This window comes from Mercenaria mercenaria, chromosome 18 (genome assembly GCF_021730395.1).
Source record: "Mercenaria mercenaria strain notata chromosome 18, MADL_Memer_1, whole genome shotgun sequence".
Classification (NCBI taxonomy): domain Eukaryota; kingdom Metazoa; phylum Mollusca; class Bivalvia; order Venerida; family Veneridae; genus Mercenaria; species Mercenaria mercenaria.
The window spans coordinates 12,268,606-12,292,685 of NC_069378.1; the positions used below are offsets into that span (position 1 = coordinate 12,268,606).

General features: G+C 35.9%; 1 protein-coding gene across 4 annotated transcripts in view; it reads right to left on the minus strand.

Moving 5' to 3' along the window:
• The window catches only part of LOC123539468 (multiple epidermal growth factor-like domains protein 10), a 36,146-nt gene extending 12,443 nt beyond the window's left edge, over positions 1–23,703 (minus strand). Inside the window, exons 1-4 of one of the 4 annotated variants that reach the window (XM_045324104.2) lie at positions 23,400–23,699; positions 21,348–21,503; positions 5,448–5,657; positions 1,007–1,234 (exon numbers count right to left, since the gene is read on the minus strand). In XM_045324104.2, coding sequence (XP_045180039.2) covers positions 1,007–1,234; positions 5,448–5,657; positions 21,348–21,503; positions 23,400–23,478 — 673 coding nt within the window. In that variant the 5' untranslated portion in view covers positions 23,479–23,699. Of the gene's footprint in view, positions 1–1,006; positions 1,235–5,447; positions 5,658–21,347; positions 21,504–23,399 lie in introns of all 4 variants that reach the window. The other 3 variants (XM_045324103.2, XM_045324105.2, XM_045324106.2) reach the window with 3 other exon arrangements.
• Positions 23,704–24,080: the final 377 nt, after the last annotated feature.

Genomic DNA, 24,080 nt, shown 5'->3' on the forward strand with positions numbered 1-24,080 from the left:
AAATTTATGATTACGTTATAAATGTCGGACCAACGGTGCATTGGAGTTTCAAAAAAAAAATGAACAAGTGAGATCTAGCACTTCCGTTTGCTATGTAAATCGGCGTGATTGAATTGAGGACATTGTCGCTTATGAGCAAAAGATATTAGATAAGGGTAGATTTCTCGGAAGCACAGGGCATCAAAAACACAGCCTTAGAGCCACGCATTTGCAAAGTAGACCCACAACAAAAAGAAGCTGTAAAGGAAAAATGTTACAGACAGGTTGCTTATTATTAATTAATGTCAACTATAGATAGAAGGGGAGGAAGAGGTAAAATGGTTGGGGGGGGGGGGGGGGGAGATTTGAAGAAGGTGAAAGAAGAACAAGGATGAATATACAAAGGGAATGTTACTTTCCTTAATAACAGTCACACTACAACGTAAACCACAAAAGTGCAGACACTCGTGCACGTAAATCAAACACATAACCACATTCATCTAAATAAAGCAGAAAAACGAACAAGAAAGACACAAGAAAACAGCAGGGCACCGCTTTAGACCCACGATCATACAAACGTACCCATATAAGTAGGAAAAAAACAATTGTGTACCACTCTACGAGTCCGGCAGGCAGAATAATGGGGAGCCATGAAAACTAACTAGTAAACGGGGAGGGGATGCATAAAGAAACGCAAATGCAAGGGAAAAGGAGGGGTCAATAGGGGGAGTAAAGAGGAGGATAAAACGCTTGCAACAAATAAGAAAACATACGCAAGAGACAATACAAGACAGACAGAAAACCAGTTGAAAATAGGGGCACCGCCTTGGAACATTGTAGCCATCTTTACATTACTAGTTAAAATATTCGTTTTTCTACTGCAATAAACAGATTTATCAAAATATACTCAGTCTGTCTTTTTGAAAAATCGACAAAGTTTTTAAAGCGGTTCAGTATATTTCATATTAATGCGGGTAACTGAGTGCGTTAACAGATATTAAAGAAATAGTTTCATTCAAAATGATACCTCCATATACTCTAACGTCGCATATAACAAGCTGTGTTGATACTTTAGCGAGTTGTAGACGTATTTGGTTCCCAACGGGATTCTCGGCACACCTGACGTACATAGCTTCAGTTGTTGGTATAGAGTCATTATGCCGGTAACACAACTGCCCATTAGAATGATATTTTTTGTTCTCGCTGTCCACTTTCGAAACATTTTGGACAGTCAAATTAAAGCCAGGAAAATGTGCTGTAGTAGAAAGTGTTTATTTAACTCAGACACATGAAACAGACGGGAACTATTTGTAAAAGTATACAGACAAAGAGCAGTAAGCAATATAGAAATTATTACAAAATCAATTTGGCAAATGCATACTTAGAATTTCATCATACTCAGTCTGGCGAATTAATTATAATACTTGTACCAGTGCTAGTCGCGAATGAAACAGACGTGTAAATTACCAGGCATTATGCGTAAAAATGTTTTACAAGTAAGAAGAAACTAAAGAATTATGTCAACCACAAGTAAAATCTAAGTAATTAAATATAATAGATATAATATCAAAATAATTGTAGGCATGTAATGGATGAGAAGTTAGTGTATATATCTGATGACGAGAGACTCATTTTATGATTTTATTACTATTCATTCAAACTCCTGCCTATATTTTATTCATTGAAAAAATGTGGACATATTTGTTCTTTCGTATACGTAAATCCTTCTACTTTATATACTTCTTCATTTTTATAATAGCTGAGCAATGGAGAAAAACACATGTATAGTATTTTATCATATAAAAAGGAAGTAATTGCATTTACCGACAAACAAGTTAACCGTGGTCCTTGTGACCTTGACCTTTGAGCTAGAGGTCTGGGTCATAAACATGGCATTTTGTTTTGAAATGGTAAATATTTATGCCAGGCAAATTGATTTGAGCATCCACAAACATGTGTAACAACACAGTTATAGATATACTTGTCTACTACCTTTTATCTTTTTTGAAATAACACATGCCAGGCAGGAAAGTAGCATAATTGTCATATTATACATTTTATATAATATACTAACATCACTAGCACGCTGTGATTTGAGTAAGCAATGCATCTTAATCGTCCTGAACTTTGCTCATTACAACGGTTCAACCCTTCCAGGTCGCGAAATTGCATAACAATGAAGTACAAATAATGAACCGATGAAAATTAATAAATACAAAAATGTACACTGTAGTGTATGTAAATCTGTATTAGTGCTTCTACTACCGTTTAACAGATTTGTAAGGTATTCCTTCATGTTAATATTTATTGGAGACATTTTGCAGAAACAAATGCCTTTTACGACCACATAATATAATAAAACACTACCTTACTGCAGTTAAATACCTAATCAACCGCTCCTTATCATGCAGGTAAGTTGTGCATTTATGCATAACCACGGATAACAATCATTCTTTAGAGGAATTCGAAATGGATCTATCTTTTATGGAGGCATAAGTACCATGAAAGCACTACATTTTGCAGAACGATTTGATCACTTAATCCATTCAGCTTTCGTCGTTGCCTGGACGAAGGTGCACTTGAAACTTTAACGGAAATAATACGCGCGCATGTGTAAGTAAACAGATGTAAGCCAACAGAATTCCATCCATCAGACATGGACGCTTAAGTCGCACGTAAAATATATCAGTTTTTCGCCAAAATAAAAACTTTATGTTATAGACATTTGGTATGATTAAACTATGGTTTTAAATCCACAAAAACAAAAACGCCACTAAAACCGCGAAATCCGCTGAAAGTTCACATTTCATTTATTGATGTACCTACATCCCCTATATTAAATAAGGTAACATTCAGGATACTGGTTCGGTAGCCTAGTAGTAGAGCGCCCGCGAGAGGTCGTTGATTTACTCCCTGGTCGCGTCTTACCTGGCGTGAAAAGTGGTACTATATGGTGCTCAGCAGTAACAGGATACACTAGGACTTGTCAGTCCGTCGTCAGTATAATGTAACTTTGTGGTTTATGATGTCACGTGTCTACTGATATTCTAATGAGGCAACACACTATAATAAGCCTGGACATTATGCTTAGTTACAAGTAGAAATCATCGTATATATGACAGAAAAATTGCTGAAAAGACGCTAAACCTGTACACACACACGCACGCACGCACGTACGTACACGCAAAGTAACATCCAGGAACTTCATGGCAGTTCATATGAACAAATCAAGGGTGGCACTATATGTAGATTCGTTGAACTAAAGCATTGAATTATTTCTTCGGTTAAAGCAATTTTAACAAAGTCTTCCTTTGAATTTTGGTAGTTCCGTTTCCCATTTCGTAAAATCAATAGAATAAATAAAACACTCCCTTACAATCTGTCTCTAATTACAACAGTCTTGTAAATTAAAACTCGGCAATAATATATCGTTTTGAAAAGACTCGGCCATGAGTACACATATATCCTAGTTACGGACAGGTCAGAAATGACCTAAAATCTTTTATATCTCAATATGGCCGTAACCTCTGATCTTGAAACTGCATCTTCAGCGCGACACATCGTGTTGTTATGGTGACTGTTTGTGACATGCTTCTAAAATAACAGTTGTGTTTATCAAGCCATTGAGAAATAACTAAAACGTCTAAGTGTAATCTCCACCTTCAAGGTAAGGGTTTGCGTCATGTCATCCCATTATATACAAGAAATATCTTTAAAAATGATGGTCGTCGAATTGTAATAAGGAAAGAAGTTTATGAATTTTTCATCTAACATTCATCTTTCATCTAACATTTTTCAAATTGCAAAACTAAACACCGCACTTTAACAATTTAAATGGTTCTCTTTTAATTTTTCGCAAAGGTGTCGTAGGGTTGCGATTTTGTTTCGTTTATCCTTAGACGAATAATTACAGCAGTAGTTTGATGAAGATTCATGAAGCGTTTCATGAGAAGAGGTCATTAAACGTGTTTATATTTTTAGCTAAATTGGTCCCTATTCCCATTTGTAACAAAATAGCAGGAGACCTTACGTTATTGTTACACATCGAGTTTGATAAAAATCCATTACATTTTAGTGGTTAGTGCGAAGAAAGGCATATCTGCTTTTAGCTATAGTGGTCCCTAATAGGGCCCAAGTTCCTATATAACTAAATTTGGAAGAGGACCTTATAATGATGCTCCAGACCAAGTATGACAAAGATCCACCAAGCTGTTCATGAGACGCTGTATAAAAGGCATTTCTAGTTTTAGCTCTGGCAGCCCCTAAAAGGGGTTAAATGTCCCAGCTCATCAAGTTTGATTAGAATACATGAGAAAAAATTAAAGGATGTTTTTTATTTATTATTTTTATTCATTTCTAAAATAGGCCAACTGATCCCGCTTTAAAAAATGCATATCCGCTATTCATGAGTCTTTGGACAATGACGTCACATCTATAAAAAAGTGAAGGTCAAGCAAAACATACAATTGTAATTATTTTAAATTTCCGTTTCATAAGCAAAGTTTGACCGTAGTCATATCACATAGATAAACTGTATGCAGCGTACCTTCATTTCAGCGTAATGAGATTCAGTCATTATATAGCATATATATAATAAAACAGATTTCAACTGAGTTCAATATTTGCATACCATACTAAAGAAAAATATTCATATATAATAAATCAGTTAAATAATTTATAACAAATATATCAAAGCAAACAAGTACTCATTTTAATATGCAATCTGAATAAGTCACAAAAGCAAGAAAAGAAACCTTTTCATATACAGACGACAATTGTAACAAATCTTTTAAAAAGCACTTCTCTACATAAAAGACTCTTATTACACCCTTATTCATGTGATACGCAGACCGTATTCAGCTCTTTCTTTAATTTGATATATGTTGGTATTTGAACAGGTTTATATCATATTTATTAAACGTACTTATCATTTTGAGATATATCAATATTCTTGCTAAATATACTGAGCCAAAGTTTGCTTTAAAACTGTGAACAGCGTCGTTTAGGATAAACGCTTTTTCTACATTTCACTCAGCGTAGCACAATCAACAGAGTGAAAGAAATTGACTCTCTCGTCCAATCAGGCAGAGTGTTGCATAAATCTTCCATTTTGATAAATTATCTATAATGCGTTATCAAGTAGTTTGATTTGCAAACTGAAGTCACGTGGCATAGGTAACGAAAACGAATTTAGACGGCGTCGCCGAAAAACATTTACATTACGTAAAATTGAAAGCCCAGGAAAAATGGCAGATTAATAGCCGGACACGAAGAAGACCCAGATAATTGCCTTGGTTTTTTGCGCGAAAAGATATTTAAAATCGCTTGATAGTTGGCAGTGTTTAGGACCGGACACAAAGTTTGAGTGATAAACGGATAGAAGTAGCTGCTTTAAAGTCCCAATTTTTTTCTTTGAAAAAGCGAGGGGTGGCTGGGAAGGAGGTGGATAATAGCTGTATTATACTTACATAAGTGTTCTTTTTTGGTAACAATAACAAGGTTTTTGAACCTAACATAATAAGGTAACCAAAGTGTCCACCAAGGTGCAACTGCTCTCGGTGCTTCTGCGGTGTCAGTAAAACTGCATGTTGATAAGTTACGATCATTGGCATTTACTGAATGCTCTGGAGGGTTAATATTATCAATATGGCGAGCAAGTTCATTAAGCGCAATGTTTTCTGAAATAAAAATATATTAGTGTACACATCTGCACTTGACACTTCCATAAATCTACGTATCGGCTGAATATCAACTGCCGGGCAGCTTTGGTTAAACACAGAAACATTTATAATAGCCGCCGGTTTCTTTTTGCCACGCCGGTATTTGGCAAATTCAGCCCATATTTATACGCGCTTTACAAAAATGAAAATTGCCTTAAATTGTTCCATTAACCCACCTATTTTAAAGTTAGTATGTTTTGATATGATATCATTACTAATTTTTTGTTAATCAGTACGAGAAAATTACATTTGCCATGGCAAAAGCGGTTTTGCCATGGCAAATCGGTCTTTTGCCATGGCAAAATGTGTTGCCATGGTAAGAAAATTCATGATTTTGCCATGGCAATTTTTTTTCATTTTTCTTAAAAAGTGATTTTAACTATTTCCAAACGAATGTATTGGTAGAAATATATTGTTTCATATCGATAACTGAGTTTTTTTTATTTTGCCATGGCAAAAACTGGCCATGGCAATTTTGCCATGGCAAGATTCTGCCATGGCAAGTTTCTGCCATGGCAACTTTGCCATGGCAAGATTCTGCCATGGCAAAATTTTACCATGGTAAGTTTGCCATGGCAATTAATTTTTTGTTTTCAAATATTTTAAAGGAAGTTTGATAATTTTAATGATTATGAAATACAATACTGGCAGAAACAGAGAAGATTTTAGATTTCTTGGCACATTTAAATCAGCAAGAACAGAATCTTGCTACATAGATTGTTTCACCATTACTGGGATAAATGCTGATTGATTTTCAGCGGCAAGAAGTAGTTTTCTACTTCCTTGTTTTAATGAATGAGAATGTATGAAATGTATTTGTAATATTGCATAACAGTGACCGTGTGCCATATATTTTTCTATTTAGAACAATACAAATATTACTTAAATTACAGAACATATCTATTCATCAAATAAGTAAGTTTCTTTCGTTTATGAAATATGATATTAGTCATTATCATAGTATCTTGGTCTTTGATGTACCTGAACACACACTTAATTCAGAGATACGCGTCGGTGTCAGATAGCTAGCATTTATTGTGAATCAAAACATGTCGGGCAGGCGAATGTTAAGTGCATCGGTGCAAAGGCAGTTTTATTTATATAAAAAATATTATGAAATGACAATATTTAAACACAGAAACTATTTTGCGGAAAGATAGATTTGTTGGTTTTGGGTTAAACGCTGTTTTCAACAGTATTTCAGTCATGTAACGGCTGGCAGTTAACCTAGCCAGTGTTGCTGGATTCTGTACCGGTACAAACCTGTTCTCTGCAAGTACCTGCCAACTTCCCCACATGAAAAAGAAGTGGAGGACTAATGATTTCAGATACAACGTCTTTTATCAAATCGTCACGGAGAACATTCGTCCAGCCCGAGGATCGAACCCACGACCCCGCGACTCGTAGACCGAAGCTCTCCCTACTGGCTAAGATAAGCGGGCGGGTATGCGAAAAGATAGAGCTCCTCAATTTTAATCTCCGAGTTATTATCATTATTATTATTGTTATTATTATTTTTGTAAACACGTTCAAATGCACTTTACATATAGAAATGCAGCCATACAGGGCGCGAAATTTATTCTCTACTTCAGACTCTGCCTGGCCTGACCACAGGGACAGAATGAGATAAAGCCCCATAAGAGTTAGAAAAAGTTTATACAAAATTTATTTTAGGTCGATTGTGAAGGAAATAAGATTTGTAAAAAGAAGTTCTCCCACTTATATTAATCACTCTCGACACCTCATTCCCGATCCATCGCCACGAGGTTATGAAAGAAGCCAGTTTCTTCCATTTAATGCTGAGCGCCAAGCAAGGGAGCTACTGGTACCATTTTACACGCCTTTGGTATGACGCGGCCGGGGATCGAACCCACGACCTCCCGCACTCAAAGCGGACGCTCAACCACTAGGCTATCGATAAAAAACATATTTAGATAAGGTATGTCCGGCTAACTTAACCTATCTCTTTGCGATTAGAAATTCTGCTGCTAATTAACGTGCCCAGTGTATAGCACTGATTCGCGCAAAGCCGTCTCTTCCGGGAAGAACCAGTACAGGCATCTCAGTTAGGTGGGAGACACTCCAGAGCATTTCAGAAAATTCCAATGCCTGGACCGGGACTCGAACCCCAGACCTCTTGATTGACAGACAAGCGTGTTACCGCTAGACCACCGGTCCGCCTAGAGCTGGGTATAATTCCAGACTGAAATAACACGAAGGTTATAACTACGTCACAAGTTGGACTATCAGACTGAAATAAAAATGAAAGGAATAGTCACGTTAGAAAGTGGACTGATTATTCCATACCTAGCGGGTAAAGATATAATGCAGGTAGTAGATCGGCTTCATGTTTCCAAAAGAGAAAAGCTACGAGTCAGCATTTGTGACGCCATATTTCGCATCATATTACGAAGTGATAGTGTATGGGTGAGTTAAACTAGACGGCGTGGATGGTAGCATCCATTTCCACTACCGTCCAAGAACAGGCTCAGTCAGTTTTATGAAGAGATATATGTCAGAAAAAAATATTTAAGTTTCTTTCATTTTATGCCCCCGAAGGAAGGCGTATTAGTTTTCAACTGTCCGTCCGTTCGTTCGTTAGTTAGTTAGTTAGTTCGTTCGTTCGTCACAACTTTTTGCATGAAGGCACTTTACTCGCGAACCACTGCACCCAGGACCTTCCAACTTCACATGCAGATAGTACTTATTGCGTACACCACCCCTACTGACTTTGGTGTCACCAGGTCAAAAGTCAAGGTCACAGGGGCCAACGTTAACTTTTTTACATGAAGGCACTTTACTTGCGAACCACTTCACCCAGGACCCATATTAATTTTCAACTGTCCGTCCGTTCATTCGTTAGTTAGTTAGTTCATCAAGGTCACATGGGCTAACGTTAACTTTTTGCATGAAGGCACTCTACTCGCGAACCACTTCGCTCAGGACCTTCAATCTTCACATGCTGATAGTACTTATTGAGTACACCACTCCTACTGACTTTGTGGTCACCAGGTTGTCAAAGGTCAAGGTCATAGGGGCCAACATTAACTTCTTGCATGAAGGCACTTTACTCGCGAACCACTTCACCCAGGACCTTCAAACTTTACATGCTGATAGATCTTTATCAGTACACCAACCTTACTGACGTTGGGGTGACCAGGTCAAAGGTCAAGGTTACAGGGGACAACGTTAACTTTTTGCATGAAGGCACTTTACATGCGAATCATTTCGCCCAGGACCTTCAAACTTCACATGCTGATAGTACTTATTGAGAACACCACCCCTACTGACTTTGGGGTCACCAGGCCAAAGCTCAAGGTGCTGTGGGGCCATTTGCCACCATTAGTGACAGCTCTTGTTCAGTTATATAACATTATCTACACATTACGTTCGATAATACTAGTACTTTTATTTCGAATATGTCGTGTCTAAATCATTCTTACTCTTTCCATAGTATCATGTTAACTTGTTGTTGTAATTATACAAAGCTATGTTATGTTCTATTAGGAATAGATATGTTTAAACTATATCTAAGATGATTTTGGGATCGGCAGCGCTTAATCAGTATCAGTGTTCTAGCAATTTAACTGTGGTTCCTGATGAATTTTAATCAGAGGGCAAGTCGGTGCTTGGATACGGCACATCTGCAATGAAAATGTTTCGTTTTACATCAAAATCCATTTGTAATTTGACTCAACTTTTAAGGTTTATTGTTTTTGCAAGCAATGACAATTCAGATTTAGATCTTCTATAACTTACACTGAATTCGAACATAAATAGAATACAGATATGTAAAGATCACAAAGGTCAACAAACGCTTTTTACTATCAAAATCTTTCCACTTTATGGCACATACAGAATTTCTTAATAGGAGTAATGTGTAGATATCTTTATATGTATGCAGCAGTAATTCGCCAATTCGGTCGAATAGATCCTATTAGTTTCCATTTTTCGCACATTTGCACGTAAAACAAGGGCCAAATGAGAATTAGTTTACTCATGTAATGTATTTTACATACAATAAGATACTTTACATGCCTTCGAGTTGTTTACTTTAAAAGGTTATAACACACTAAATAGTTGTTGTTCTTTACTCTATATAAAATTCATCTATTTCATATGGCCGCAGCAGAAATTTTAAATTTCTGTTACCTACATTTTCTTGAAGAAAATTATCAGTGCTAAATAAAAATCAAAAGAAAATGGGGTCATGTTTGATGCACGAAAAATAATATCAGTCAAGCACATAAACTGAAAAATTACTGGTAGCTGAAAAAGAGACCCCAAATTATACTGGTGGTGTATGATTTAAGTTTCCATGAACAATTTTGTCTTGCTTTTATATTATTATCAAAATGCTACCTACATGTCAAGCATAGATCTGTCATGTGATTTTACCCCAAATAATGCAAAGAGAATAGGACAAATAGCTCTACAGAGCAAAAAAATGAGGACTATTTGCATCCGCCATTACCAATTTATTTCGCGCCATTTTTTCTATTTAGTGTCTGTATGCCTGTTTATTCTGCGGACCGCTTTCTGAAATGCCGCAATATGAGGGTACCTGAATTCATTTAACTTGCATTTTACTGCATACTATTCAACACCCCCTTTTTCTGTTTTGTTGAGGCAAATGTATGGATTTTTGTGAAAAAATAGGTCTATGACAGAATGAAAATCTAGAAACTGTATCAAAATTGTTTTGAGGTAGATGAATTTTATATGAAACAAGAGCTGTCTCCATAGGATGACACATGCCCCCGATGGCACTTTAAATGAATAGTTATGGCCGATGTTAGAGTTTAGGACCTTTGACCTACGGAGCTGGGTCTTGCGCGCGACACGTCGTCTTACTGTGTCACACATTCATGCGTAGTTATTTTAAAATTCATGAATGAATGACAAAGGTATGGACCGGACACGCCCATCAATGCACTATCATGAAAAATGACCTTTAACGTCTAAGTGTGACCTTGACCTTTGAGCTACGGACCTGGGTCTTGCGCGCGACACGTCGTCTTACTGTGGTATACATTCATGCCAAGTTATTTGGAAATCCATCCATCGATGACAAAGATATGGACCGGACACGCCCATCAATGCACTATCCCTTAATGTCTAAGTGTGACCTTGACCTTTAAGCTACGGACCTGGATCTTGCGCACGACACGTCGTCTTACTGTGGTACACATTCATGCCAAGTTATTTGAAAATCCATCCATCGATGACAAAGATATGGACCGGACACGCCCATCAATGCACTATCCCTTAATGTCTAAGTGTGACCTTGACCTTTGAGCTACGGACCTGGGTCTTGCGCACGACACGTCGTCTTACTGTGGTACACATTCATGCCAAGTTATTTGTAAATCCATCCATCGATGACAAAGATATGGACCGGACACGAAAAATGCGGACAGACCGACAGACAGACAGACGGTTCAAAAACTATATGCCTCCCTTCGGGGGCATAAAAAAGAACTTTTTGTTGGTATATAGCCAACACCAGACATGGGAGTGTGACCTATTTGCCCTCGAGCCAGCCAGTCATTAAGAACTAAATAGGTATGTATTTAACAGATGTTAGATGTTAAAACAAGGATTATCTTATCATAGAAAAAAATCTACAAATTTAAAATTGATTTATTCCAAGTGAAATGACGCTGTTGCACCGACATTTTCGAAACACAGGTTGATACGAATGTTACATGATTGATTCTTCAATACTTGTTCTATTTATATATTACTCTTTAACAGCTCAATCACGTTTTCCTTATATAATGTGGAAAGAAAATATCGCGTTTATTCATAGATACTATTGTTAATATTATTATCAAAAGTATAAGGGATTACAGATTATTCTTTTTTTAACGTGTACTATACCTGCTTGAGTTTAACTCTACGAATATACTAAACCGCGGTTACATTTTTCTGAACTTAACGCTAATAAATACAGACAGACGGACGGACAGACAGACAGATTATTGACATAAACGGTGTTTTTTTTCTTCAAATAATATTAACATAATTATACATTTAAATATTGCCATGTGATTGTATACAAATAACGTAGAGAGTAAGCATGTTTCAATAAAATATTTCTATTTTCATACTGACTGTATCTGACAACATCTGTATTTAATTAAAAATATTCGGGAATTTGGCTGTTAACATAGACGCAGTGCTTCCGCTGTAATAAATTACAAGATCACCCCTAGTCCACTAATAAAAAGGAGTTAATAAGTGATAAACATGCAAACAGATACTGATTGGTAATAAGTTCTCTGCTTTCTACGGCTGTCTCAGGCGCTTCGAAAACAATTTACTCAAAATGTTGCATTATATCAATTCTTTATTGCATATGGCTAAAAATTTATATAATTATTATATATAATTGTGTAAGTCTTCAAAATACGAGACAGTGGTTATATCGTATTTTTATTTAAGAAGAAACAGATATAATCTATAATGGATATAACAGACTAGTTTGGCTATATGGAAAGAAACAGATATTATAATTCACAATGTGTAGCAAAGCTGATTATCAAGTAACTATCTACTTGCAAAGTACAATATATGTTATGAAATATAGCCATTTTTATTTATTAACATGATACGTCAGCAGTGTAATTTTCAAATAGAAAAGACCGATAAAACGTTTTCCGTATACAGTAGACACGTATTTTCAATATTTTAGTAATGCTAACTTAAAGTAAATAGCGTGTATTGCGTATATGATTTTTTGAAAAGTAGTACTACAAATACTTTACAACGGAAAATATTTTGTCCAAACGATTCTCAGGCGAAAATAGTAGATTACTAAATAGGCATTTATAGCCAAAGTGTTATCTATGACGAATTTAAAGTATCTTTACAAATCCTCGCGCGATATAGTGTAAACTTAATGAATTTGCGAGTCGGATGTTAAAATATTATCCAGAGGTACCTATATTCAATCAAACAAGAAGCTGCGTTTAAGTGGCAGGGGCCAGTTTCGCATTTGGCCCGGGTACGTTTTTAAATAAAATAGACATATGCACTTTACAGGCATATATATTCAACTGGTTATTTATGATGTGTATAGAACTAAGGATTCCTGCGTACGAGTGATTATTGTGTAAAATAAATATGTGCATGTATCGATTTTCCTAGCTCCATGTAGACGGCCGGGTCTAAAACTTTACCTGAGGTAACGGAAGTCAGACGAATTGGAAACAGTCATCCATCCATCCAGCTTCAGCTCAAATTTACGGAAAAAGTAAACGGTCATGAGACACTTTTCTTCCCACTATTATTTTTTCGTCTGGCCACGTGCTTTAAAAGTATGCATGTGTTTTAGGTCAGTCATTTGCAGATAATACGGTACAGGTCGCGCAAGGTGTGCATTTTGGGCCATTTTTGTGTAAAAATTTAGTGTCCTGAAACCTGCGTTTTACTCGTTTTTATCACAGAAGCAACAGAATCGGCAGACTGAAAATGTCACATAATGAAGTGCTATGTGTATGCAAGACATTCGCTCAATAATTGCCTTGAATTTGTCGAAATTGGATTTTTTATGATTTTTTTCGCACTGGTATCAGCGCAGAGTTGTGGAGTTCAAATTTACTGTCCCTTGCCCCCATAAGTGATTCGGCCAAAATTAAATTTCGGAAAATCTCTTGATTTTGCGCAGTTTTAGGTAGTTTAGAACCTCTAGATTAATATTTTAAACTTTCTGGGGACTTAAAACGCTAAATGACGGCACAGCAGCTCAAAAATGTTACGGTGAGGACACATCAAGGTTTGAAAGTCAATATCTGCACAGACGATTTTTCAAAATTCTACCACTATTAACAGTGTAAAAACACCGTTTTCATTATTCTTAACCCACGTAGCGCAAATTTAGCCAATCAGCTCTGCATTCCATCAATCAGGGGGGTGCTTGGAGGGTGGGGACCCCATGAAATAGGGAAATAGGGGGTGGGGGCATTTTATTTTCGCAAAATGATGCGAATATGACTTTATTTCATTTTTACTGATAGAATACGTTGAATTACGCCATAAAGTGATAAAAACGGACGTATTTTACGTTATTTCTCTCGTAGCGACAAATTGTAAATTTTGGCTCATTTTGCGCGAGAGGGGTGGGCTAGTTTAGACGCTCACATACAGATATCTTTTCACTAGTGCGTTCTAGATCAATATATCATTTTAGCGGCGCTCATACAAGTAAATTCTACACGCCAATATATGCGTTCGTTTTTCTTTTGCCTTTAAGGCATAAAATATATGTAATACAATAAATGTGACACTCAACATACAACAACTGCTCATAATATTGCCAACAATCTATTAAAGATGATTTACTTAGCTGTATGTATCAACCAACCAGTACCTGTGTAAAACTGCAAGAAAACATTTTATCTTTAATGGGATTTAACGCTATTTCTCAAGAACATTTAAGTTAAAGTATAATCTCTGATAAAGACACCTCTGAGGAGCAAATACCTCGCTATAAAGACAATATTTTCTTTCTCATTTAATTCATGATAAATTAACCTAGTTCATACTAATTTATTTTGGGTCGGTTGTGAAACAAGTTCTACAACTTATACTAATCACTATCGACAACTCATTCCTGATAGAATCCATCGCCATGAGGGTATGAGAGAAGAGAAGCCATTTTCCCTTTTAATGTTAAGCGTCAAGCAAGGGAGCTACTGGTACCATTATTCACGTCTTTAGTATGACGCGGCCGTGGATCGAATATCTTCGCGCACTCGAAGCGGACGCTCTACTACTAGGCTCTCGAGGCGGTTAAATTAACTTCTCAAGAGCAACAACCTCTGTACAACAAATAAATTTCCGTCTCGCTTTAGAAATTGCATTGAGCATACGGAGCAATGAAAAATATTTTTCAACTGCATTTTATATACATACGGTGTTAAGCTAACATGAACAGTGTTGCTGGATTCCTTACCCGAACCCTAACAGTATTAACATACATGTATAGCAGCTACTGTATATGTAATTCTTATATTCTCTGCAAGTGACTGAAGGAAGTTTCAATCAGAGGTGGACGTCGAGTGGGATTAGACGTGGTACATAAATCACCATGTAGAGAATGATTTTAAGTATTTTGTTTTTTCCTGTTGAGCTAAGTAGATGATAGAGATGTTTTGTAATAAGGACACATATTTTCCATTAATCTGATCTTTCTTCACCTCAACCAGAATGTCAAGCTACAACTTCCTGATTTTAAGTATTTTTTTTTTCCTGCTGAGCTAACAGATTACAAGTAGATGCAAGAGATGAACTGTAACAATGAAACATATCTACTTTTTTCCAGTTCATTTAAAACAGCTATGGCATTCTTTCTTTTCATTTTGTTACATGTTCTCTTATGTAAGTGTGAAAGAAAAGAAGAAGCTTGTACGCCTTTAAATAAGTAAGACAGGGGTTATGTGGCGTTAACACAAAATGCATGGAATTGAAATAATTGAGAGTTGATTAATCTCAATCGTTGAGCAAAGAATGTTTCTTATCACAGTTCGGCATACCTGCAGGAATTAATCCCTCCAAACTGGCAATTTCATATGTAGCATGTATAAGTTATTTTAGAACGAAAAGCTGCTGTGTATACGCCACTATATTGTCTATTTCTGTAAACCGCAAATGTCTATTTACTCGGTAATCAGGCTCCAGTTGAATACTCTTTTTTTCCCAAAGTCGTTTAGATATAAAAACGAGACACATTTATTTGTGTAAAAAAATGCCGTTGAACCATCTAACAGATGTTGTTTGAAATACGATAAACATGACTGTAGAAGCTATGTATTTTCTTAAACATGAAGACCTTTTTTTAAAATTTGAAATATCAACCCAATTATCTCCAATTTAATATTCACTGAGAAAAAATTATATAATTAAAATCCAGCAAATCCATCAAATTAACTTAAACACTCAAATAACATATCACAATTTGAGTGTTTTTATAAGGTTTACTATAACGGCTACTTTATCAAAGATGTTGTATTCGACTCTAGTTAATTTTGTCAGGCCCCGATCACACGAGTCGTGCAAGCGTCGAGTTTAATCCTGCCTTGTAAAATCCACAAGAGCCGAATACAGCTGTTATTTTTGCTGCTTAATAAAAAACTGATCTGATTATAGAAGACAACCGAACAGGTACCAAATGATGACTGAAACAACACTGAAACAAACAACTATTTATCTATCAGGTGATGATTAATGAAAATACTCCAGGCACATGTATGATACGGATATCCATCCAGCGCATACGGATTTTTATTTCTGTCAATTCGTGCTTTTTTTTGTGAAAAACAAGCTACATTTTAACAAAATATTTCAAGGTATTTATAGTCACATTTGAATGTCTTCAATCAAACAACTGCTTCCTATCCAATACATTTGACCTACAATTTTCCGTAACGTCATGTTTTAACGATATTGCTCGAAAACGATTTTAAAATATTTCTAGCTTTGGAATTAATTAAGACTTTCAATAATTCTTACTGAGTAGTAAATTTGGATTAAGTGAAATGACTACTACACGAAATTATTGTTAAAATGCCTGAAGTAAATATATTAGTTAATAGGTTTTCCATGACTGCATACACTGGTAACCATAGCAACAAAGTGCGAGTATTATTCAGTTCAAGATCATATTTCTTTTTTACAGTTGTAATATATATTAACCAAATTTTATATTAAAACAAACAAACAAACAAGTGCAGATTTCGTGTTTGTATAACTATAACAAATTTGAAAAAGTTTCAAAGGCAGTCTACGACAGTTTAGGACATTCCTTGAATAAGGACGATGAAAACGAAAACATTTCAACAAGATACTAATTTGTCTGTTGTTTTTTATTATTATTATTATTATTATTATTATTAGCGAGCTCGAACAGCAGGCCCGAATGGCCTGCTCGAGAATCGAGCTTTACGGTAACGCAAGTGTACTTTCACATTTGGTGATTGATTTGAAAAGTTTCGTCGGAAGTTCTTAAAAAGCGTACCCTAGCGGACAGGTGCTCACAGGAAATACTTCTTTCCGGAGTGAATACAGAACTTCATTCAATTGCTAAAAAATATTCATCACTCAACAATAATGAAAGAATGATTTCCAGTTGTTTGAAAAAAATATTTTCATTAAAAGATCAAGCATCGGCCAGAAAATGGAAATAATGTCATTAATAAGCAGAAAGAAACGGGAACGCGGTAATGACGTCACCGTGACACCGGCTTCCCATAAATTTTGCGACGTATGATATTCACTGTTATAGGTATGGTGACACTAAATGTAGACTTTTTCAAGTGAATAGGTTCTCCTGAATTTTGTGAGTAGTGAATAGTTTCTTTGTGACAAATAAATGATGCATAATATTTTTAGCTAAATCCGATTTCTTTGAGCTCGCTTTGAGGCTTTGCCTTATTTCATATTTGTTTCTTTGATGACATGATTGAATTATGTATTATAATTATAGCGAGCTCGAAAAGAAGGCCCGAAGGGCCTGCTCGAGAATCAAGCTTTACGGTAACGCATACTTTCACACTTGGTGATGGATTTGAAAAGTTTCGTCGGAAGTTTTAAAAAAGCGCACCCTAGCGGACTGGTGCTCACAGGAAGTACTTCTTTCCGGAGTGAATACGGAACTTCATTCAATTGCTAAAAATTATTCATCACTCAACAATAATGAAAGAATGATTTCCAGTTGTTTGAAAAAAATATTATTTGCATTTAAAAGATCAAGCATCGGCCAGAAAATGGAAAAAATGTCATTAATAAGCAGAAAGAAACGGGAACGCGGTAATGACGTCACCGTGACACCAGCTTCCCATAAATTTTGCAAAGTATGGTATTCACTGTTATAGGCATGGTGACACTAAATGTAGACTTTTCAAGTGAATAGGTTCTCCTGAATTCTTGTGACTAGTGAAAAGTTTCTCTGTGACAAATAAATGATGCATGAACGCGCCAAAACGACAAATATGGATTTTGTCGTCTTGGCGCGTATAATTGTCGTCCTATCGTGTTGGCATCTTGGCGCCCTGCAAACGCGCCAAGACGCCAGAATGCCAGGACGACAACTTCCCAATTTAGCGTGTTGGCGCCCCCGTCAGAACGACAAATGCCTTGTTTGTCGTCTTGGCTCGTATAATTGTCGTCCTGGCGTCCTGGCGTTCTGGCGCCCTGCAAACGCGCCAACACGTCAGAACGAGATGGCAGAAATCAGCCACCATACTTTCTACGGGTTTTGCAAAATGCCCATTTTGTAACATAGCGCCAAACATTTTTTGTTCGGATATTTTTGCGGGGCTTAGATTATCCAAGCCTGCTAAATATATAATATCAAATATCAGGATACTATGATAATAACTAATATTGTATTTCATAAACGAAAGAAACTTACTTATTTGATGAATAGATATGTTCTGTAATTTAAGTAATATTTGTATTGTTCTAAATAGAAAAATATATGGCACACGGTCACTGTTATGTAATATTACAAATACATTTCATACATTTCATTCATTAAAACAAGGAAGTAAAAAACTACTTCTTGCCGCTGAAAATCAATCAGCATTTATCCCAGTAATGGTGAAACAATCTATGTAGCAAGATTCTGTTCTTGCTGATTTAAATGTGCCAAGAAATCTAAAATCTTCTCTGTTCCTCCCAGTATTGTATTTCATAATCACTAAAATTATCAAACTTCCTTTAAAATATTTGGAAAAAAATTTAATTAATTGCCATGGCAAACTTGCCATGGCAAACTTATCATGGTAAAATTTTGCCATGGCAGAATCTTGCCATGGCAAAGTTGCCATGGCCAGTTTTTGCCATGGCAAAATAAAAAAAACTGAGTTATCCATATGAAACAACATATTTCTACCAATATATTCCTTTGGAAATAGTTTAAATCACTTTTTAAGAAAAATGAAAAAAAATTGCAATTGCCATGGCAAAACCATGCATTTTCTTGCCATGGCAAAATAACTTTTGCCATGGCAAAACCGCTTTTGCCATGGCAAATGTAATTTTCTCGTACTGATTAACAAAAAACTAGTAACGATATCATATCAAAACATACTAACTTTAAAATAGGTGGGTTAATGTAACAATTTAAGGCAATTTTCATTTTTGTAAAGCGCGTATAAATATGGGCTGAATTTGCCAAATACCGGCGTGGCAAAAAGAAACCGGCGGCTATTTAATATGTGAACTGTTACACCGAGTTTTAAGACCGATTTTCTTTGTAAAATGTAAGAATCAAAGGGTGGGATTGACCCACAATGCCCCTTTGCCAGGCTCTGGGTCCGTGCATGTAAAGAATGGAGTTATCCCATACGGCTAACAGGAAACTTCTCACATCATGATATCATAGATCTGAAATTGTCTGATACTTCAGAAGAATTTTCCGTCTTACTAGTACCATTTTATGTTTATATTTAAAACGCAATTGTCGTTTTAAGTGTCAGACAGAAACGGGTTGATTTTATTTGGAAGTGAAAGTAAAATGTTCCACCAAATGATAATCGCGCGTTATAATTCATTTTTCAAGTAAAATGACTGTCATGTCATGTGCCTCCATCTAGATTTCAGTCTTTGATGCAGAGTATGTGGACAGAGTAGATGCAAAAACACTGATGTTTTGACTTTCGTGATATCACATCTCCGGACGTTCAAAACTTCCCTTCATGCAATAAAAGGGCCCATCTTGTATAATCGATACAGCCTGGGGACACAAATATGCCGTAGAAGTTAAAGTTTGAACAAAATCTCAAAGTTTCTCAAAATCAGTTGATAACTTCATACTTCCAGGTTCCATTCAATGTATTTAGTTAAATCATTAGCCATACAAAACTTCATTATTCTCATACTTGTTGATAGTGTTTCGCATTAAATTTAGTCTAATTATACATATGGATAATCGAATAACTTAATAAGCAGAAATCCTGAAATTAAGCTTTTTATTTCACATAGTAGTAGAGAGAACTCGTAGGCTTACTTGATAATACATGCGGAAAACTTTAGTAGCAACGTCTGATATAAACAAAATACACGCATATCGGTGACGTTTAACCCCAAATATATATGAGAGAAGTTGAAGGGGAAGGCGAAGGTTGAAATCTCAAACTCTCTAATTATTATTATATTATTATTATTATACCAGATTTATATAGCGCCCTTTTCATGATAAACACGTTCAAAGGCGCTTTACAGCAACTGCAGCCACACAGGGCGCGAAATTATCCTCTACTAGTACAGACACAGAGCGATCTGACCAGAGGGACAGAGTGAGACAAAGCCCCCACAGAGAGATCAGAAATCAGATACAGGCTTGTCCGGCTAACTTAGCCTAGCTCGTTGCGAATAGACAGCCTGGTTCTTTAACGTACCCAGTGTATAGCACTGATACACGCAAGGATTGCCTGGAATCCTGACCAGTACACCTCTAGCTGGGTGGGAAACACTGAAAAGCGTTTCTGAAAATTCCCGAGTAGCTGCCGGGGATCGAACCCCCGACCTCAGGATTGTAAGGCCAGTGTGCAAACCACTGAGCTATCCGTCCACCCCATAATGTCTTTGAACAACAACGTACGAGTCCTTTCGCATAGATGCTCAGCCTATGTTCTCTTACTTAAAGCTGCAACTCACTAAGATTGCCCTGACTGACTCCTGGATGCTCAGCGCCTATATGCTATCACATGTAGCATTCAACTACCATATAGGTATATCCCCGATGCCTTGGCAGTACTTCGCCAATAACGCTGAACCGTCTATAAACTGGCACTCTCCTACTATCTCAGTAGATTACCAAACTCTGGGTCTCTGTCTCAGCTTTCAGAGCTCAGCCTATATTTGCTATCGTCCATAGCACCCAATAACCCTTAAGGTAAAACGCCTATGCGCTGGCCCTATAGCTCGAAACCACGTTGAAATTCTGCAACTCTTCTTTAGTCTATGAACTTCAAACTTTTTCTTTTTAATAATTTATCCGTCCTGACAGTGTAGTTGCAATAACTTCCTCATCAAGGTACTGGAAAAATTATTAGTTAAATCCTCGATTTGTCTTTTTCAATCGCTGGATACCGAATGATCTCTCTGTCATCCATCTACCTATTTTTACCTTAGCAGACGTGAACTTTGATTGGTGCTATTTATAGAACTTGTTTCTGATTGGTCCAAAATCGAACATAGTATCTTACAAAGAGTACCCTAACAAATAGTTGGTTCCCTTTAACTATTTATATATAATAATATATATAATAAAACGTGCGATGCTGGGATCCAGCTATCACTGTAATTAACCCAAATCGTCCATAAATGACCCAAATCCTATTATTTATAGCAATTCAAATATAATTAGCAATGGTGGCATGAAAAGGGAGTCAAACACTATCTGTGCTTATGTGTAACGTTATCAATATATCAAATATACAAATTATTCTGACAATCGTAACTGGCGGTAGAGAAAAGGCTTGACTACTTTGTTGCCGGAGTGAAATTATTCTATTTCGTTTTAAAAGAAACATAAGTAAAATCAGCATTGTTTCTTTTTCTAAACAAATTAATACGTGATATTTTTCTATTTTGTTTATTTTTTACAAATATTCTGTAAATGAGATTTACACCACTTACTGTATTGACAACCAGGTCCTGCCCATTCAAAGTCACACCCTGAGGTACAATCACCTGTACTAGAGTCGCACTGTTCTTTGCTCATACAATGACAAGCGTGTCTACAGTCTGGTCCAAAACGTTTGATTCCGGATGAAGTTCCACTACATTGCGCATCTGAAGTGATACAATTTTTTATGGTGTTCTCTTAAGTGATGTTCCTTTTAAAATTGTTATCGCAAATGTAATAGTCGCCAATTTTAAACGAGGTTGTGTTTATTCAGATTTTGAGTTAAACTTTCTCAGTGCTTCCTCGAATTCTATCAGTACCTTTTGTTATTTTGAAAACAGCATTGCTGATATGATGTAAGTTGTTACAATTCGTTTTACAACAGTATCATTTCCCTCTAAAATCATATCAGCAATACAAACCTACCAGGAAAGCCAATATATGTCGTCCCTGACAAGTTTATACTTAGTAACTTAGTAATAAGACAGTAAACTGAAAAGATATTCGATGGATTTTCATGTAGAAAATACATCGCTTGGATACAATAAAACACGTTCACAAAAAATTATATAAGAAAGATGCATAACACACGGACGAATAGACTACTGGCTCATTTACGCCCTTTCTCCTTTGAGTAGGTTCCCACCATTGTGTGGTCTCCGGCCGTCCCCGGGCGGTGCCTCAATGCGTTGCTTTTGTAGTTTGTGTGAGTAGGTTCGCGTGTGTGTGCGTGTGTGAGGGTGGGGATGAATGGGGGAGGGGATACTGTTTTTTTTTGAAGCGCGGCTTTTCCTGTTCACTGTGCATCCTTGCATCTTTCAACTTCACTTAACACCCTCATCCCTTGCCTACCCATTACTTTTTTTATATTTTGCATATGATTAAAATGTACTTGCTGCATTTTTGAAGCAACCCGTCTTCTGTATCTTTCCACTTCAGTTTGTATTTGTCGCGGGCCTACTTTGTGATAAATGGCTTTCTGGCCGTTTTGAGGCACGCGACGTTCTTCCGTGAATTCTGTCAATACCTTTTATTCTTTATTAATTTTCATAAGTTTTGTAATTACGAACCTTAAATATAAATGTATTTGAAAAAAGCTGACATTCTTTGATTTGAATATAATTTCAAGTGTTACATTTGTAATCAATAGATATTTTCCAAACAAAAGGCACGTTTTAAATAGTGTGTAGCTTTCAAATTTGATTTTTTTTTTAACCACGAAAGACAAATGGAGATGATAACAATTTCAACAATCTTGCAATGCTGAAGAATTTTGGCTAAATAATTATGTAGTTAGCAATGCAAATCCTTTACAAATATAACAAAAATATCCTTATTAGCACATCATTTCTAAGGCAAAGCATGTTTATTCGAGTTCATACATACCCATCAATAATTTTAACTTATTAGTGAAAAGCAACCATTTACTAACCCCTAGAGTGAACTCATGTAGATGCTAATAATCAATTGTTACGGTTTCGAACAAATCTTTTGCTCTACCAAAATCTGATTAATCACTTTTAAGAGAAAAAAAAAACACCAACACTATAAGAAGCACCTTAAGAAGAATATACCGTCATGGAGCGAAACTAAATGCAGGTTTGATTTGACTGACTTTTGAAGTAATGTAACGTGCAAAACCCCTCACGACACCTACCACCGGCTCAGTTTGAACCCTTTTATACATAATGACTGAATGGGCCTCATCGTTCCGAAGGAGAACAAAATATAACAACATTGAGGTACATCAGAGATAAAAAACAAACCTAAAGTTTAAAGAAGGCTATGTCTCAATAGTTCTATTCAAACCATATAATTGCTTAAAATAAAGTTTCTTCAATATTTTTACTGACTTCTTAACTTCTCCATAAAACTTCATTTACCTAGTCAAACAGTTATATGGATACTCTTATTCAAACATTTGTTCCTGAAATAGTATGTATACGTGGTTGCTCTAACTAAAAAGGAAGAAGTATTCTTTAAAATTCAGATTTTCATAGCATTATATTATATGAATTCTCATAGTTAAGATATAAACGTTTGAAGGTTTGAAAAGTACATACCAGACAACGAAGTACAATATATAGTAGTTAAAAAGGTCCACACAATTCTAGATTTCCAGTTTGCGTAATTTCGTGTCATTTCCTCTTTTTATTCAAATGCTACATTCCGCCTGATGAAACAGTAAGTTTTCTTGAAACGTTTCAGATACGTTTATTTTATGATGATTTCTGCAAAAGTGTGGATTTAAATGTTTAGCACAATGTATTCCGCATTGTTAAATTAGCTTTTGACATTGAAACAGTCGAATCTACAGTGAAAAATAGTAACACGAACGTGCAGAACTACATAAATGACGTTTAATTTAATACAATATCATATGAACTTTTAAATGCACTGAATGAGGGAAAAAAAAGATAAGGAGTTAGCTCTTATAAATGAAGTAGGAAAGGAAAATCAAATTTGAAATAAGACAAAAATAGAAAACAATAAATACTGCATAAAAGAAATTTATAAGGAGATCTTGCAAGATGTGGTCGTACTGTAAGTTGGATTCTTTTCGCGACACTTCAATCACGATATATGTTAAACAACATACACTTTTACGTTGCTTAGCATTCGCTCTTGCTATCATAACCATCGTCAGTCTAAAAGCAATGTTGATAAAGTGCCACATTAATATTGTCCTAGTAATTGCCTTCAAGAAAGTGTAGCATCCTGAATTAAATATTAAAAATTAGAAA